The sequence below is a fragment of the Tamandua tetradactyla genome, chromosome 18 (assembly GCF_023851605.1).
Source record: "Tamandua tetradactyla isolate mTamTet1 chromosome 18, mTamTet1.pri, whole genome shotgun sequence".
Classification (NCBI taxonomy): domain Eukaryota; kingdom Metazoa; phylum Chordata; class Mammalia; order Pilosa; family Myrmecophagidae; genus Tamandua; species Tamandua tetradactyla.
The window spans coordinates 3205719-3225301 of NC_135344.1; the positions used below are offsets into that span (position 1 = coordinate 3205719).

The following is a 19583-nucleotide window of genomic DNA, read 5'->3' on the forward strand; positions in this document are numbered from 1 at the left end:
ACCCACAAGCCAGGAGAGAAGGCTAGCAGACGTCGCCGTGTGCCTTCCCGATGACAGAGAAACTCGGACGAAAGATAGCTGCCTTTCCTCTGAAGAACTACCAATTTTTAACTAAGCAAATTTCATTTTATTAAAGCCGATCCATCTCTGGTAGACTAGAACAGTTTGGTACTGAGAGCGGGGTGCTGCTGCAGTTTGCAAATACCAGACATATTGGAACAGTTTTTTTGGATGGATAAGGGGAAGATTTTGGAGGAACAGTGAGGAGTTCGATGGAGAAGGCCTAAAGTGCTTCGAAGATACTGCTGGTGTAATGGAACCACTGCCAGTCTGGACAAAGGGGGACAGAAAAGGGACAAACTGGAGTTTGCAGAGTAAGAACCAGGGAAGCTAGGGTCTGAAGAGCCAAGAAACCTTGCACCAGGAGAGCAGACCCACTCATACATGTGCAGAGGGCGAGTTTGCCCCAGGAGCAGACGGTGGGCCCTGCGCTTCATTGCTCAGCAAGAGCTGTCCCACCCCACGCACTGGAGAGGACAGAGTGCAGAACAGGCACGGGGGGGGGGGGGGGGACTGGCTGCCACTCCATTGTCCTGGAGGGGATGAGAGTGTGCCCTGGAGATGGCAGACATCCTGGGTGTGGCCCCAAAGCTTGGAGAGGGAAGAGTCACAAAAAGGGTGGTCTCCCCAATGTCCCCCAAGATTGCAACCACTCCAGTGTTTGGAGAGAGTAAAGCCACTGCATAGGCCCTTGGAAAGGGTGCGACTGCCGCCTTCTTAAGCCCCGAGGACGAATGACTCTCAGACTTTGAAATCCAATGGAGTTTGTCCTACAGGTTTTCAGAACTGTTCGGGTCTGGTGACTCCTGTGTTCCTTTTGATTTCTCCCTATGATAATGACAACATGCATGCTATAACCGTCCTTCCTTTGTATATCAGCAGCAGATAATTTGTTCTGAGTTTCACAGGTCCAGAGCCAGAAGAGTATTTTTGCCTTAGAACAGACCATGATTGTAGCTGACTTTGATGAGATTTTGAACTATTTTTGAGCTGCTACTGTATTTGTATTGTTACTGAAACGATTTGGGGCTTTTGGGACGTTGTGATGAGGTGAATGTATTTTATCAAGTATGGTTTAAGGTGATGTGTATAGTTGCCAAGCTGACAAGGGATGGAAGGTTCAGGTGTCAACCTGGCCAGGTGGTGGTGCCTGGCTCTGTTGCTGTGAACTTGATTCATCAGCTTGTGAAACTCATCCATGGCTGATGATACTCGCAGCTGTCTAAGGGGCGTGCCTTCCACAATGAGTGATGTTTAATTTAAGTAGCTGGAGGCTTAAAAAGAAGACCAGAAGAGAGCTCAGCAGCTCAGCCTACTCATGTCCACACTCGCAGCTCAGCCCAGATGTTTGGAGGTGCAGAAAGGAATCACCCCGATGAAGGCCACTGGAACCCAGAAGCCAGGAGAGAAGGTCAACAGACGTCACCCTGTGCCTTCCCATTGACAGAGAAACTGAGGCAAAAGCTAGCTGCCTTTCCTCTGAAGAACTACAAATTCTTAACCTAAATAAATACCCTTTCATTAAAAGCCAATCCATCTCTGGTGTGTTGTAAATTCTGGCAGCTTTGGCCGACTAGAACAGGTACTTACCCAAGGACAGATAAACAGCTCATTAGAATCATATTGAGAATTTGGAAACAGATCCTTCGCATCTATAGCCAACTGTTTTGTGACAAGGGTGTCAAGTCCATTCTATTGGAAAACAACAGTCTGTTTCACAAATGGTGCTGGGAGAACTGGATGTCCATATGCAAAAGAATTAAGGGGGCACCTATTTCATACCAAACACAAAAATGAGCTCAACATGGAGCAATGATCTAAATATAAGAACCAGGAACATAAAACTCCTAGGAGAAAACGTAGGGATTCAACTTTAAAATCCAGTGTTAGGCAATGGATTCTTAGACTTTACACCAAAAAAAAAAAAAACATGCAAAAAAAGAAAAAAAACTTGATAAATGGACCTTATCAAAATTTAAAGTTGTAGCACATGAAAGGACTTCAAGGTGAATGTAAAATGGGAGAAAAGTGCAAACCATATATCTGATAAGGGTTATCTCCAGAATTTTTAAAGAAATCTCAAAACTCAAAAATAAGATAATCTGTGCTGGCTTGAAACTGTTATGGATCCCAGAAAAGCAAACTCTTTCAATCCAATCACGTGGGGCAGGACCTCCTATACGGTGGGGCCTTTTCATGAGGTTATTTGCATGGAGATGTGACCCAACCAACAGTTGGCGGGACCTTTTGATTATATGGAGGTGTGATCCCCACCTATTCAAGGTGGGTCTTTATTCCCTTACTGGAGTATTTTAAGAGAGGGACATTTTGAAGAATACACAGATATTTGAAGATGTAGAAGGGAAATACCCCAGGAGACATCAGAAGTTGAGAGAGTCTTTTGGGACGAGAAGCCAGAAGAGAAGGGCCAGCAGAAGTTACCATGTGCCTTCCCACGTAACACAGAAACCCCAGACACGACTGGCCTTTCTTGAGTGAAGGTATCCTCTTGCTGATGCCTTAATATGGACATTTTCACAGCCTTAGGACTGTAAATTTGTAACCTAATAAATCCCCTTTGTAAAAGTCAATCCACTTCTGGTATACTGCATACTGGCACTTTAGGAAACCAGAACACAATCCAATAAAAAAATTGGCAAAAGACTTCGATAGGCAAGACATTTCTCCAAAGAAGATATACAATTGGCCAATGAACCCATGAAAAGATGTTCAGCATCCTTAACCATTAGGGAAATGCAAATCAAACCATAACAGGTTACCACGTGACACCCAGTAGAATAGCTATTATTAAAAAAGCAAAAACTAACAAGTGTTGGGGAGGATGTAGAGAAACAGGAATACCCACCCATAGTTGGTGGGACTGTAAAATGGTGTGCCTGCTGTGGAAGACAGTTTGGCGGTTCTTAAGAAAGTTAAGTATAGAATTACCATATGACTTGGTATGCTGGTCTGACTCTGTTATGTACCCCAGAAAACACTATGTTATTTTAATCCATTCCTGTGGGGCAGACTTGTTATGGGTGGGACCCTTGGCTGTGGTGTGACTTAGCCTACTCAAGGTCGGTCTTGACCCCCTTGCTGGAGTCCTTTTACGAGGGGAGATATTGAGATGAAACTCAGAGAGCTCAGAGAGACTAAGAGATGAAATCCAGAGTTTGCAGTGGAGAAGCCAAGAGAGGACCCACAGACACTTAGAGAGAAATGATGAAAGATGTCTAGAGATAGGCAACTGAAACCAAAACCAGGAGGGAAGGACGAGCAGATGTCGCCGCGTGCCTTCCCATGTGACAGAGGAACCCCAGACGCCAGCAGCCTTTCACTAGAGAAGGTATCTTCTGCTTGATGCCTTAATTTGGTCATTTTCATGGCCTCAGAACTGTAAATTTATAACCTAATAAAATGCCACTGAAAAAACCAACCCATTTCTGTTATATTGCATTCCAGCAGCTTTAGCAAACTGAGGCACCTGGCAATCCCAATTCTAAGTATGAACGCAAAAGAAGTGATAGTGGGGACTCAAACAGATTATCTGCACACTGATGTTTATTGTGGCATTATTCACAACTGCCAAAAGATGGAAGCAACCCAAGTATCCATGAAACAATGAACGGATAAGTCAAATGTGGTATGCACATACAATGGAATATTGCCCAGGTCTGAAAAGGAACGAAGTTCTGATATATGAGGTGACATGGATAAGCTTTGAAAACATAATGTTGAGTGAAATAAGCCAGAATCCAAAGGACAACTGTTGTGTGTTCTCACTGATGTGAACTAACCAGAAAAGCAAACTCACAGTGGAAACTGGAATACAGGTTACCAGGGGCTAGGGAGGAGGGAATGGGGAGTTACAGTTTAATTAGTACCGAGTTTCTGTTGGGGGTGATGGTAAATTGTGGAAATGGATGGTGGTGATAGCAACACAACTATATAATTAACAGCACTGAATTATATACCAAAATGGAGGTAAGGGGGGCATTTTTAGGCTGTACATATATTATTAAAATACAAATTAAGAAAAAAAAGGATTTGGAAAAAAAAATGATTTGGGTGTGAACCAAAAAATCTATACTTAATATGTATTATCTTACACACAGCTTTCTTCCATGAAGACACAGGTGAAATGAGGGACGTTAAAGGGGTACAGAAGCCTGCCCCAGTAAAAACAGTTTCATGGACCATGCAGGACACACAATCGAATCCCCAGGTCACAGAGCCCGAGCTACTCTCACGGGTTGCGGGCCATTTTGTGTTGCTCTGCTTTTGATGACATCTTATTTTAAGATGAAGACTCAAAAGAAGACGCAAAGGTATGGAGAGGCCCTGTGTCCCCTTCATGCAGCGTCCCCCACTGACTACCTCTCATGTGACCCAGCGCACAGCTGAAACGGGAGGAGTGCCTACACAACACCACTCACACAAACAGGCCACTCTGGACCGCTCCGGTGTTTACACGTGCCCTTTGTGTGTGTGTGTGTTTTGTGCACGTGCACACTCCTATCACATATGTGGGTTCACACAGCCACCAGTTCCATCAAGACTGTTCCACACCCCCAAGGAACTCCCTCGGCCACCCCTCCACAGTCACACACACAGCCTGACTCTGACAACCGCTGACCTGGTCTTCTTCATTGCAATTTTATAACTTCAAGAATCCCACACAAGGTAATCAAACCAGCCATCAGAGGTTTCTTTTCTCTATTCAGCATAATGCCCTTGAGAAATATATCTAAGTCTCCGCGAGGAGCGCCAACAATGCAGGAAAAGCACTCACTCCATGCACGCATCAGTCTGTTCACCAGGGGATTTTTTTAAGCTTGCATTTCCCAAGTTTCTAACCATTGAATTTTTGCTTTTAAAAAGTAAGTCTGCTGCATTCCCAAGGATAAGATTTAAATTTTTTCAGATACAATTATCATAAAACAGGATAAAACAAAAGTGTAAAGAAACAGGACACCATGAGCAAGAGCCAGAAGAAGAGGTAAGAGAAAAAGACGGACAACAGGGGTCAGGCGTCACACCCACCAGACACAGGCCATAAGGCAACTGAATATATGCTATGGAATAAGGAATACATAACTCCAATCTTAAGTAAAATATTTCAGAGAAGGGAAAATGAGAGAAGAGTCATCAATGTATTTTATGAGGCTGTCAAAACCTTGATGCTAACCCCCAAAAGAACGGTACAAGAACGGAAAATAACAGATTAATCTCACTCATGCAAACTAAAGGAAAAATTTCACACAAAAATACAAGCATATGAGACATAGTAATATACAAAAGAATATTGTACTATGTCTATGTTGGGTTTTCCCCCAAAATACCAGGGTCATATGGCATCAGAAAGTCAGTCAATATACTTCACCATATCAAATTACTAAGGAATAAACATTTAAAGATAAAAAATCACCTGAAAATATCTGAAAATGTTTTTTAAAATGTTTACTATATATTCACAATTGTAAAAATGAACTTTTAGCTAGGTAAGAAGAAATGTCCTTAATATGTTAAATGGTTTCTATAAAAAAATAAAAATAAAGAAAAAACAACCTATAGAGTACACTTAATGTGAAATGTTGAAAGTTCTACCTTTGACAATAGAAACACCAGAAGAATGGCCATTATGACTACTTCCAGTTCACACTTTACTGGAGATCACTGCTGGAGCAGCAACACAGAGGGAAAAAAAGCAATGGTGAAAAATAAAAAAATCAAAAGACAGAAACAAAGCTATCTTTATTTGTTGATGATATGATTACATACATAGAAAATTCAAGAAACTCTAATAATTAGAATCAAAGCCTTTAGCAAAATTATCGGATTCAGCAATTTTATAAAAATCAACTTTATTTCTATACCAGCAACAAATTGATAGAAAATGGTTCTTTTATAAAAGATAACATTTATAACAACATTTAAAAAATATCAAGCACCTAAGAATAGCTCTAACAAAGGTTGCATAAGACTTCCCTGGAAAAGTATTTAAAACTTTGATGTATTAAAGAAGACCGCAATGAAATGAATACTCATGGTTTGAAGTATTCAGTGCTCTAAGTATCAACGGCCAACAACAGCCAAAACATGCCTGAAGAAAACAAGGAGGAGCGACTCATTCTTACAGATACTGACTTAAGAGAAAGATGTGTCAGTTGAGACAGAGTGCTATTAATTCAGGAACAGATGAACAGACCAAGGGAGCAGAACAGGGGCTCCCAGGCAGAGCTGAGCCTCCCCAGGCTCCTGTCACATGGCAGGTGGCACGGGAACACTGGAGAAGGGGGCCTTTCCTATAAAGGGTGCTGAGACCACTGGTATCTAAGTGGAAAAGAACACTACCTGAATCCCCTATTTTACACCATAGATAAAACTAATTCTAGTAGTCAAAGATAAAACTGTTTTGCTTTTAGAAAATAATGTAGGAGGATAGCCTCATTTCATTGAATCAGAAAGGATTTCTTACATACAGAGTGATTAGCATAAACAAGAAAAAGATTTATAACATTACTACGTAAAATTAACAACTTCTTATCACATTTCATCACTGGGTAATTCACAAGGCAAGCTACAGATTGGGGAGCAACACACAGACCTGAAAAAGAACCAGTATCCAGAAGGTATAAATAATTACAAATGGCCCAAAAGAACAGGTAAAAGACTGGGACCGTTCACAAAAGAGAAAACCTAAATAGCCATTATGTGTTAACACAGTTTTTCAATCTCACTATCAATCTGGGAAATGATAATTAAACCTACAATGAGAAACCGATTTACATGAAGTGTTGCTGAGGATGTGGAATATTCTCTCTTGCTGGCAGACTTATAATTTGGTTGAACCACTGTGAAGAACAGTTTGGCGTGATCTCAGAAGTCTGGTAAATGTTACAGCTGTGTAATTCCGCCCTATGTGCCCTATATGGGTGCAGTGTGAAAGAGGACCCACGTCCATCACCGGTAACGGTGGAGAACAGACGAGACACCCCAAAGACCACCGACAGAAGGAGGGTGAGATAAAACACAGTGTGTCGACACGAGGAAATAACACGCTGCCGAGAAATGAATAAGTACAATATGGATGAATTTGACATCTGTGGTAATGCTGCATGAAAGAAAGAAGGCATAAAAAGAATACATCCACGGTGAATCAAACTACAAGACCTAAGAAAACTGAATTATATATTTTATGTAATATTTTGGCATGCATAAGTACATGGCATAACTCTTAAGGAAAGCATAGAACTGTTCATCATAAAAGACAGATCTGTTTTTGGATAAAGACATTATCCAAAAGGAGATGGAAGGAGTTACGATCAAGAAGAGAAAAACAGGGCTTTTGGACCATATTCTATTTCTTGACCTGGGTGATGTTTATATGGATATTTGTTTAATAACAATGTGTTAACCTGATTTTTTGTGTGTTGTACGTACTCAAAATTTTCATATAGTATTATATTTTGCAATAAAAATGTTAAAATATTTCCTGAAAAATGTCCTATGAAGTATAAATATGATATAAATGATTGGAAGTATAATTTAGCAAAAGGAAAATCATTGCTATATTTTGACAACCAAACCTCTTTCATACCACTAAGTGGAATTTTAAGTTATTTTGTAATCAGGGTTCAGCTTAACATTTGGCAATTAATATGCATTAGAGCAAACTAAAAATGCAAAACGTGAATAAACTGAATAAACATTTGTAAATAAAATGAAATAATGTTTGTAAGAGAGAAACAAAAGGTAGAACAGTCTATGTATGCCACAAAAGTGATTCATATTTGGGATGATGTCTTAAATGCTATGGTAAACCTTATGCTGAAAAACTTTATTTTACAAATATATCAGCAACCACTGACATTAAGGAAAGAACTACTATACATGTCAAAACATATTCTGCAAGCCAATATAAAAACCAATAATATAATTCATGCCACAACTAATAGGTTCAGAAAAAAGCAAAAAAGGAAAGATCTTGAAAATGGACATAACAACATAACTCTGAAATTTAGTAAAAATATGTGTTCTAAATGCTAGCTGTTTTTCAGTCAATCTAAGCCCCCAAGATTCATACATTGGAGTCAATATACTATGTAAGTCTTTGAAAGGCATTATAAAAACAAGATGAACTAGCCGGTTCTCACTGTCAAAACATTTCTAGCGTCTTTAAAATCTGGCAATGATGCTTCATCATAGAAATTTCTCCTGGTCTCCCAGAGTACCTGAGAAACCAATCCATTCCTCTTTGTCGAACAGCGCGCACAGGGGCACGTGGGAATGAAAACCAAGTCTCAGCACGCCGCCCCTTACTTAGCCCACTCCCGGAACCGCGTCCCCAGGGCACGCGTGGTGAGGGGGCTTCCCGGGCACATGGCAGAGAGGCTGTGGGCTGAGTGTGTTCTCACCGAACCTCGTAATGCTGAGAGGTGAACCGCACAGAAAATCTCACTTTTGTTGAAATGAACCCTAAACAAACTTGACTATTTTAGCAACTTTGTCTTTTTTCTTTTCTAAGGAAATCAGTCCCATATGCACAAACACACACACCATCGCTGAATACATTCTCACTTACGTGCTCATATTCACACGCAAATTCACCCACTGACACTCACATATTCACATGCACTGACACTCATTAACATTCACACACTGACATTACACATTCACACACCACTCGGTCATTCACACACCCACATACTACTCACACACTCACATGTTCACACACAGACATTTCCTTTATACACACAGACCCACACTTACACATTCATTCTCACACACACGCATTACTTTCACTCATACACTCAGTTATACACACTCATATTCACATACATATACTCATTCACAAACTCATTCCCACACTCACATATTCACACTCATATTTACACATGCTTAATCACACATATATCCAGACATTTCACTCACACATGCTCTACACTCACATTTATGCACTCATTCACATACACATTCACACAATTTCTTCACACATTCACTCATACATCCACATGTTGAACGTTCGTGTATTTACACACACACATACACATGCACTCACACTCCAACTTACATATGCACATACACACTCGGTCACACATTCACATACTCACATATTCAATGAACTGAACTACCTAGCATAATGTCTTGCCCAAAGGACATACATGTTTAATAAATGAAAGATGATGTCTTATACTCTCAACTAATTGTTTGGCATGCTCGTGGCTTAATTGCCCATTAAAATGAGCTGTGTTCAAGAGACAGGACAGATTCTCTCACCCAAACAACTCATAAATACTGAAAAACTATATTGTTAGAAGCAAATCAATAGCTGTGAAGCATAGAGCATCCCCTACTTCCTTCTTTCACGTTGCAAAGAACAGGCAATAAAGCACTCTATGCTGGCTTTCCTAGTGTTGCTGGTAAAAGCACCACACGGAGGGCGGATTAAACCGACAGAAGAGTATTTTCTCATGGTTCTGGAGGCCACAAGTCCAAGGTCAGGTGTCAGCAGGGGTGGCTCCTCTGGCGGCCCTGAGGGCAAACTCACCTCAGGCCCCTCTCCCCACTGCAGGCGAGCCTTGGGTCCTGGGCTTATACAGTACCACTTTACCTCTCTGCCTTGGCTCCACGTGGTCTTTCTCTTTCAGGTTTCTTTCCCCTTCTATTCTGTGCTAAGGAAACTTAATATTGGATTCAGGACCCACCCTAATCCAGGAGGATTTCATCTTGAGATTTTTATCTTCATTACATCTCCAAAAACCCTTTTCCCAAATGCAGTCACATTCATAGTGTGGACTTACAAGGTGACAGGGTGGACTTGACCTTTTGGAATGCCACCATTCAACCACTTCAATCTGCCCTCTGACTGCCCCAAAATTCACACCTGTCCCATGTCACCTTATCCAAACATCCCCCAAGTCTGCAACCCACTACAGCATCAACTCTAAGTACAAAATCTCATCTAAATATCAAGAGGCTATACCTGCAATTTTAAAATTTTATTTATTTATTTATTTTTAACATGGGCAGGCTCTGGGAATCGAACCTGGGTCTCTGGCATAGTAGGTGAGAACTCCACCACTGAGCCACTGGTGCACCACCCTATACCTGTGATTTTATGACGTAAGTTAACGAAAGGGACATTAAACCCTTTAGATCAACTTTTGAGAAAACTGGTTCTTTAAATAAAGATGTTGTCTTGCTGTGGGGGTATCATGTAGACTATACAGCCTTCTATTTGGTTTTATTCCATTCTATTCCATGACTCATTAGTTTTAACTGCTCATTCCTAAGAAAATTTTCAACAATATACATTAAAGATATCTTTTCCAAAATGTCCTTTGTGCAAACATTTAAAGATGGATTTATAAATATGTATATGGTAAATACTATAGTCTTAAGTTAGACAGACATCTGATATTAAGTATTTATGTCCCAATCTCTCATTCTATGGTTGTTTTGAAAAATAGTTCATGCAAAAAATTGTTTTACTTAATTTCTTATCTGACTTGACAGATTATATCAGGTCCCCTTTTAAATATAGGTAACTTAAAAATTTCAATGACTGCATACAGATACAAGGGCAATAAAAAAGTCTACTCTCAATAAACAAAAATTGTGTGTAATTCAGATTTATTGTTGTGTCAAAAAAATCTTCTAATTATTGATAAGTATATTACTAACATATTTACATAAGGAAAAGTATCAGATCTCTATATCATTCTAACTAAAGAACCGCGACCAGGAAAGTATTTTCCACAGACTGATCCATGAAGACTCATGAGATTTCTTGACTCCTTCTCCTTTAGCTCTGTTTGAATAATTTCTTTCATCCTGAGAAGGACCAATTTCAAGAAAATCATCTTCAATGAAACCAAACATTTGTTCCATTTTAATTCTTAAACCTACCTTATGGGGATGATGTAGGAAAAAAGGAGGAGGAACCGAAAGAGATTGCGGTACCATGGGCCTACAAACCCTTGTAGGGTTACCATAACAACTGAAAGAGCAACTAATGCCAAAAAGAGCGCTTTAGTCAGCTGATTGAGTTCAAGGTCCAACAAACCAACCTGAAAGAAAAAACATAAAATTAATACACACAGAAGCAAACCACGAGGTTCCTACACATTCCAAGTTAGAATAGAACATGGCTATGAAGACACAGAAAACTCAAGGGTTCTTTCTGTCTGTCTGTTTGCATTAGACTTTATTGTATTAAAATACAGAAATGTATTAACTTTTTTCTTCTGAAAAGCCTCTTAGAGATTAAGGTAAAGTTTTTGAAAATGAGTCATGATCTCCAAAGAATTTTTAGAAAATGTCAATGGACAAAACATGAGGTCAAAATACCCAAACACAACAAACTCTGATATTTTCGCTACATAGATAATGAGATAGCAGACTGCTAGAACCGAGCAGGAACGTGGAGCGACAGGAGTGGAGAAGGAGCTGAGAAGCTGAATGTCCCTAACCCAGAGTGTTTCTGAGAGCCAGGCCAGGCCAGGTACATTTTCCTTGGTATATGCTATGCCCCGTACGTCTTCCTGTAACTGACACTGAGTGTTTATGCATGCTCCTTACTGAAGAACTTCACTCACATTGAGGGTTTCCAAGAACAGGAAGGAAGTTGGTTGTCCCTAAACAGTAAAAAGATCTCTGAAAAGAACTCTTCTTAATTAAGAAAAAGGAAGCAGAAAAAGGAATGAAAGCTGTTTTAATGAACACAAATCCTCTACCTTAAGCCCCCCCACTCCTGGTAAGTACACTACACTCAAATTCATTCTGTGCATTTTTACTAGCAAGGCAAAATGTGAAGGAAACTTACGTCGATAAGAATAAGTTCATTTTTTGTTGCATTCTCTGTAGGATCTTGGAAATAGTGAGAACTAGCAACTCAAACGGATTTCATTCTAACAAGTTTAAAAAATACAGCTCTTTTGAAGCATGCAACTTCAATTTCGAGCTCTAGCAATCTCTATGAAGTCGTTCCCCTCGCCTGGTTTCATCCCTGAAAGACCATATGCTGTAGTGTGTGGGATGAGGGTGGGGGAGCGGTGAGGGCACAATGAGCACTGTGGAAAGGTTTTAGAACCCGACCAACAGAAGGATGCAGCAAACCCCCTGAGGTTTACTGTGGACTCTGAAGTCAGGTGAATTTAAATCCCAGCTCTGTCACTTGACTGTATAACCTTGGGCAAGTCATTGAACTCACTCCAGTTTTCTTATCTGTAGAGAACGGTGGTGACAGTGTCCTTCTATTAGAACTCTGGCAATGGAGTAATGTTGTGTGCAGCACAAAAAGCACAGGTCCTAGTATCTAGTCACACCCACAAATGCATCCTCATTGGCGGGGCCATCAGAACCTTGGACATGAGTCTGCTTCATCATCATCTGTCACGTGGTATCAATGCAGCAACCCAGAGAGGCCTTGAGGGGCCACAGCCAGCCAAAAAATGGGCTCCAGCTGGGACCAGGGACTGGGTGCTCAGAGGCGCCAGGCGTCCTCTCACCATGGCCAGCCAGGCCAGGCCACGGCCTGAGAGTAACTATGACTTCCAGGATGTTAACAGAAGAGCACATTATGCCAAGATCATCGGTCAATTGAGTTTACTATGTTTTGAACTAAACTCTAAGGTGGAGAAAAATAAGTAAGTAGTGGTATATTACCCACAATAAACAGCCAATTTTGTAGGAAATATAAGATGAATGCCAGTAACATATGTTATAAGGAAGCCTGAAGAAGCCTCGAAAAGAATTATAAAACAGAAAGTTTTCCTTTACAACCATGTTTATATATAAAATCACGTTCCTGCAGCTGACAATCAGCATAACCACTGTTCACACTTCATGGTCTTTAAACACACTATGGGACATGGGGGCTATGACAGGGCCCAAAAGCAGTAAAACTAACATTTGTCTAGAGTTCAGGTTCCTCTTCTTAACCCAAAGAAAACACTGCAAAATCTGCAGGCTGCAGGCCCCGCCCCACCCCCTAGTGCCCACAGGCCTCTCCCGGGTTTCCCACGAGCAGGCAGCTAGGCTGGAGCACTGCTCTGTGCATCTGAAATCTGGGCTCTCCTTTGGCCACTTTATCTTGTTACTTTCATACAAAACCCATCACTAGGGAAATTTATGCAAAATAATTATCAATTTTATATGGATTATCTTCTTAATTTTAACGTAATCATGAATAGGAAACCTAGTTCGCCAGCAGAAACTATTCTCTAGGTTGCAATATAGCAACTGATGTAGCAATTAGTTTTTAATAGGAACTTTCCAAAGAGCAATATATAGTCAACCTTGTATTCTTCCACAGAGGTGCGCTGCTCCGTCATTCAGAGTTGTGGGTCACCTTCTCGCCAAACAAAATGTGTGGGAAAAGTATATCCACAAGAATATCTCTCAATTCGATCACAGCGGTTCCTTTATCACTGGGTCCTGCCACGGAACCAGTAAAATAAACCATTTCCCTAGATAACAAACAGTCTGAAAAGGAACTACATTTAACTAGTTGTGAAAAACTCCAACCTTTTGGCTTCTGCATGGGCTGCCCCTTCCTTTGAGAATGAGGCAGCTGCAGACCAAAGAGGCTGATTTATCAGCTACATTTAAAAGGCAGCACAACGAGGACAAATATCTTGCAATTTCCGCTACTTCAACTACTACATAGTTTATGCTTGAATTATTGAGAAAAATAGGTTTGGGGATTAAAATGAAGAAAAATTAAGCCAGGGAAGTAGAGCATGTTCCAGAGCCCAGATCTCTTTGCCGTGACAAAGGCAGTCTAAGTTTCAGGCCTCGCTGAGGATCAGATGAAGTCATTATTCATTCAGTCAGGGAAAAAAGACTCAATTACCTCAACCTAAAGATGCTATCAATGAATGCAAAGTGCATATTTTACTCTATTCATCCAAATCCCATTAAAAAGTGAAAGGAATGATTTAATCTGGCCTTCCAGAGTTGGTCTTTTTTTTTTTTTGTAATAAAATAAAGAATCACTGTCTTGCAAAATGCATCACCACTACCTCACACTTCTTCCCCACACATAGCAGTGAAAGACTGTACGGGCTGGACAAAAACAGTCAGAAATGAATACAAAGTGTCCTTTGAAAGAATTACACATACAGGGTCCAAACATTAAAGCAGCCCCTGCACAGTGAGTTGTAGGGAACCCAGAGCATTAATTCCTTTCTAATTGAGGAAGACAGATGTGGTCAATTGCTCGACTAGTGAACACAACAGCTGTGAAGCCAAGGCATGTTGTACCTGTCCCCTCCCCTCCCCTCCCCCTCTCGCCCCCTTTTCTTTTTATTTGAAGAAAAAGTTCAACAGAGTAAAATTCATCATTTCAATCATGGGTTGCTCCTCTCATTCTTTCAGGCGGCCCTTTCTAGACTATGTATATTCTTCCTGGAATATAATTGTGACCAAACTATAGTTTATGGTATAATCTTAATTTTCTTGGTCAATTTTAACAAAACACAGTAAGAAGAAAAGATAAATGTCAACATTTATTTTTTAAAAAACCACTTTCAATCAATAATCTCTTTATATTTGGTTTCTCTAAAACACCCATAAAAGTTTCTTCAATTCATCTAAAATGTTTTTTTTCAAAGCCACTTAACATTAAAAACTTGTCAACTTATAAAGTTACAGGTTTTATAGAGATGGTGATAACTTTAGTTTTGATGTGAATCTTTCTTTAAGATATTTCTTATACACCTGATTAGGCCATATACCTTTTGCTATAACTATGAAACATTTTCATCCGTACAATGTTATTAATGGCTTGAAGTAATTATGACTATATAAGAAATGGCAAATTAAGTACACTAGGAAGTAATTTTCAACATTTATTGTAATTTCCTATATTAGTAAAGCAAATTTTCTTCTACTTGTCATAATATTTGTTTTATTTGAAACAACTGTGATAACAAAATTAAACACGCTACTGGAAATTTTAATCTCCAAGGGAAAATTTGTGCGTAATGTCTAAGACATCCATGATAGTTTGCAAAGGGGCTGTTCTAGGATAATGAACACAATAATTGCCTGTACAATCTAAAATGCTACTAATGGCAACGATCACAAATCCATTTAGCTCCTCTTTAATTTATGTACCAAGTTTTAAATAGCTAATGGTTCTCAGTAAAATAATGGCTTATACCAACAATAAAGGGTAAATACGGCATTCTCCTGCTTAATCAAGAAAAGATCAGCCAGGTTTTCTTTCCATTTTTTTTAAATGAACAAGCGGACGAATGAGAACTGGATCTTATCTTCCTGAGCGCTATGCCAATCCATTTCAAAGTTAAAACTCCCATCATACTATTAAGTTCCTAAGAAATCAATGTCTACACTAAGCTGGAACAAAGGTCTGATGTTACAGAAACTGAGACCCTCCAACGACTGAACGAGTAGAAGATGAAACAAAGAGCGAGAGCGGGCGGGAGCAGACCGCCACGCAACTGCTGGTAGGAGGGCATGGTCCTGGGACAAGCACAACGGGTACTTCAAAACGCCTCCACTATTCCTTAAAATCTCACATTTACTTATTTGTTACATAGAAAAATTTCAGAATACCAAATTTCAAAGACTTCATTTCAATTGTTGCAGAAAGCTAAATATTACTTTAACTTGTCCTGCATTTTTCCTGTCAACGCAGCACAATTTAAAAAAGATAAAAGCCTCCAATGCAGCTGTTAATTTGGTGGAGACTGCCCAACACAGGCAGAAGCACAGCTTTTACACATGAGAGGTTAGCTGGAGCGCTGATGTTATCGTTAAATTTTTTTTTCTTTTTGCAGCTAAAATTGTTCTTGGATCATCCCATGAGCTCTGCCTCATTCAGAACTTGGTTTCTCACTGCAAATTTGATATAGGGCTACACTTCAGCTTAACATGAATTCCTACAAAATCACATTTCTTTTCAATATGTTTGAAACAAATCAGCCCGGCATTTTCTACTTTTAGTAGGATCTTAAGAGGCAAAATTTCTGTATTTCAAATAAATGAAGCTCTTCTACTAAATTTAACTCCTCCTAAATCTTCGGGAAATAACTTCATCTGTTATGTAGGTAAAATGCAAGTATTCATTTTTAAAATGTGCTACGCGATAGTATCATTTTCTTCTCCACAAGTTTATTTATTCATTCTGGATCTGAACTACTAAGCCTTAAGTGTTTGCAGCACAAGCGTGCTGGCCACATACTGTAAACGTGTCTGAGCTATTACTGTTCATCGCCTCGGTGATCTGCGAAATAAGCAGGGTTTTTTTTAGCCATTAGAGCCTATTGGCTCAATAATCTGTGCTTTGAAAGCTCCCTGAATAAGTATGAGGATGACGATGCTTAATGTTACGATATATCACCTTAATTTTTAGAAATCTAAATTTACATGTACACAGTAGACATTTTAAAGTCTATTATGAAAGGATATTTATAAATCTACAGTGTTACCTACCAACAAAATTTGCCTGGCTCTCCTATAGTCAGCATTTGTTTAAGGTTTTTTCTTGGTTATTATATTACTACAAAGGATGTTTTGCCTTGAACATTTAACATTTAAGAAGAAAATGGGTTTATTAGAATATTCTTAAATAAACAAACAAAAACTACCAGTGCAAGTTTCAGCTACTAAACAATGAAGTAAAACTACTTTCAATACCAATTCAAGGGCAATTAGGAGGCAAGGGAATCCGAAGGAAGGCCTGTTACCTCCTCTACACAGAGCAGACTGCAGGCTGAGAGCAACGCTGGGTCGCTCTGCCACCTGGTCTCAATAAACATGCTAAAGATGAAATTACTCCTAAAATACGCAACCAGGCCACTTGTTAAGGTTGAAAGGTAAACCAGAATAAGGCTGAATTATCAAACTGCTGAACTTTTGGATCACTTGAGAAATTTCCACAGCGGCTTCAGTTCTTCATAATGTATCATCCACTCACCAAAGTGTTTTTTGTAACTCCCAGTAATACCAGAAAGTAGCACATTATGTATCAATAGGCAGACACACGTAGATATGGCTCAGACAGGTTCGTACAGAATTCATGCTTACTTTATACTCTGATGCAGCACAGTCTACCACATAGCCTTACAGCTCACACTTGTCACGGTATATAATCTTTATTAATGCATAACTAGTCTAACAAGTCATAAAATGTAGAGCAACACAGTGCTTAAATATAAGTGTAGAGTTTTAAAAGTTTATTTTGAGTAATTTATTGAAATCTAGTTCAATATCCTCATATCAAAGCCACATTTAAAACAACAAGGAGAATCTGAAATAGGGAAAACAATCTATAGTCTACTTGGAAATCTAATTTGTATTCCATGTACACAAAAGCAATTAAAATCTAGCATTAAATATTTTAAAAAGGCCACACATTTTTCTGACATTCATTATTACAATCTTATTTGACAGTAGTCCACGTGGTGTCTGTAGAACCTGGAGATCCGCGGAGAAAAGACCACAGCCATGCTCCCCAGACCCCAGTCACCACAAGGACCCCTCCCGCGCACACGGCCAAGCACTGCTGTCTCTGCAGCAGGAGAGCAGGAGCGGGTGGCATGCCCGGGACTGGCCAGCAGAGGGGGCTGCAGGCCGGCGCTTGTGCCTGTGGACCGGTGAAAGACAAATTCGACTCACTCAAGCCATTTACCACACCTTACTTTAGATCTGCTCAGGAAAAGATTCCCCCTAAATATCTGTTTTGTCATGAGAACTTAGGGCAGAACTTACAGACTTCAGTATGCTGGCTATTCCCTGAACCAGCGTCTGCCACCACTTCTTTTGAAGACAGCCCCCCAAAACCCCACAGTGCCCTGCACAGAGGCACAGGGTCAGAGTCCCGGAAGGATCAGGTCTGCAAACTTAAGTCAACAAAACCGTGTGGACAACTCACAGGAACGGTTTCAAGGTCCTGAATATATTCATCTTTTTTGTGTCTTAACAATGTAGAAAGCTATCAATTTTAAATAGTCTTGCCAAGCCCACCCACCAATGTAAAAAAATTACTTCAAAAGCGTAATCTATCCACTGACATCAAAACCTCAATATAAGTAAAATTTGAGATCAGGCATTTGGTTTTCAATTTAACCTAATGAAATAAGCCATTTGTTTTGGTATTTTATATTTATTTTAACAGATGTTTTACAAATAGCATTAACTACTCTCTAATACCAAAAACATAATACTCATGAATTGATGGGACAGTAATATGTTCATTAAAAGCAAGCAAGCAAGGCAAAACTCTTGAAAAACACCACTAAAAGCAACTTATACACACGGTCACTCCACAGGGGAACTTTGATTGTTTTACTCTTCTTCAAAGACTTTATAAGGTCTTACATGCAGGTATTTCTTTTGTTCCCAGGAATATGAAATACACATTTTTCTAGCAATAATTCTGGAAGTTATTGACATTTTTAAATAAAGGCAGTCATTATTAGGAAGCTCAAAACTTCACAGACACAGAAAAGAGAAGACTACAGCTTCTTTTACAACTATCTGAAATACATGGCAGTATCTCTTCTCGTGTTCTCAGTGCATTTTCAATAGACCGTACTTAAGAGATTATACTGTATCTAGCACACTTACCTTTCCTAGAATGTGTGCATGTGTGTGTAAATTCCTTTATATTCCCTTGAATGTGGCAAGACTCTTGAGTATCATGTGATTTTTTTAGAAACACCCTCAAAATACACTCTTCAAATACTCTTTAAATATAATTTATAAGATTTATTATTATTGACAGGAAGATAATTTTGCATTCTTGTCAACTTTAGATATTTTTAAAATTTTAAATAAACTGTTTTAAATATGAATAATAAGTGTTTTGAACAATCTTATATTTTAAAATCTTAGAAGACTTAAGTATTTTTAAATGTATTTTTACATATCACACACAAAAAAAATTATGAAGATATAGTTAGGATTCCTTGGCATTTGGAAAGTCCCTGGGCACAATTTCTGTCTTTCTTTCAGGGAATACTTTGAACTCTTCAAAGAGTTAAAAAGAGGGTCTGATATCTTTTGAACGTTTGCATGTAAGGTGGTAAAGGAAGAGTTGGGAGAGCTCAGGGGAACTGGGGGTCCTGGGGTGGGAGGTGGCAGGCTCAGGGGGCCAGGCAGCCCTTCTCAACAGGGCCCAACTCAGCCACAGCCCTGGCAACTGCTGATTAAGAAACCGAAAATAACACCGTTCCAGCTCCTTAGTTACTTTCCTTACAAGATTTCAGAGAAGGGAATGGTTGCATTTTATCTGCAAAGGAGGTTGCTTACTTTACAATTAAAACTTTAATTTCCAGCCCTGGATTCTCTCCATAAGAGGTAATGACACGGATAAGTTTCACTATAATAATAGTCAGAAGGGTGTTCAGTGATTAATCTCAAAATATTACCATCTAACTTCTATCTCTGGCAGACCAACAGGTGTAACTTAGCTTGTACAAGGGAATTTACTAAACCTTCTTAAATTCTCTCTAATATAATAGACGGCAGAAAGCCTGGATGTGCCA

The 19583-nt window shown here is 39.4% G+C and overlaps 1 protein-coding gene across 11 annotated transcripts in view; it reads right to left on the reverse strand.

Annotated features, from left to right (window-relative positions):
• ATP9B (ATPase phospholipid transporting 9B (putative)) overlaps window positions 1–19583 on the reverse strand; it is a 468039-nt gene that overhangs the window by 130598 nt on the left and 317858 nt on the right. For all 11 annotated transcript variants that reach the window (XM_077135187.1, XM_077135182.1, XM_077135183.1 and 8 more), the window contains one exon: window positions 10975–11135. In XM_077135187.1, coding sequence (XP_076991302.1) covers window positions 10975–11135 — 161 coding nt within the window. The remainder of the gene's footprint in view (window positions 1–10974; window positions 11136–19583) is intronic.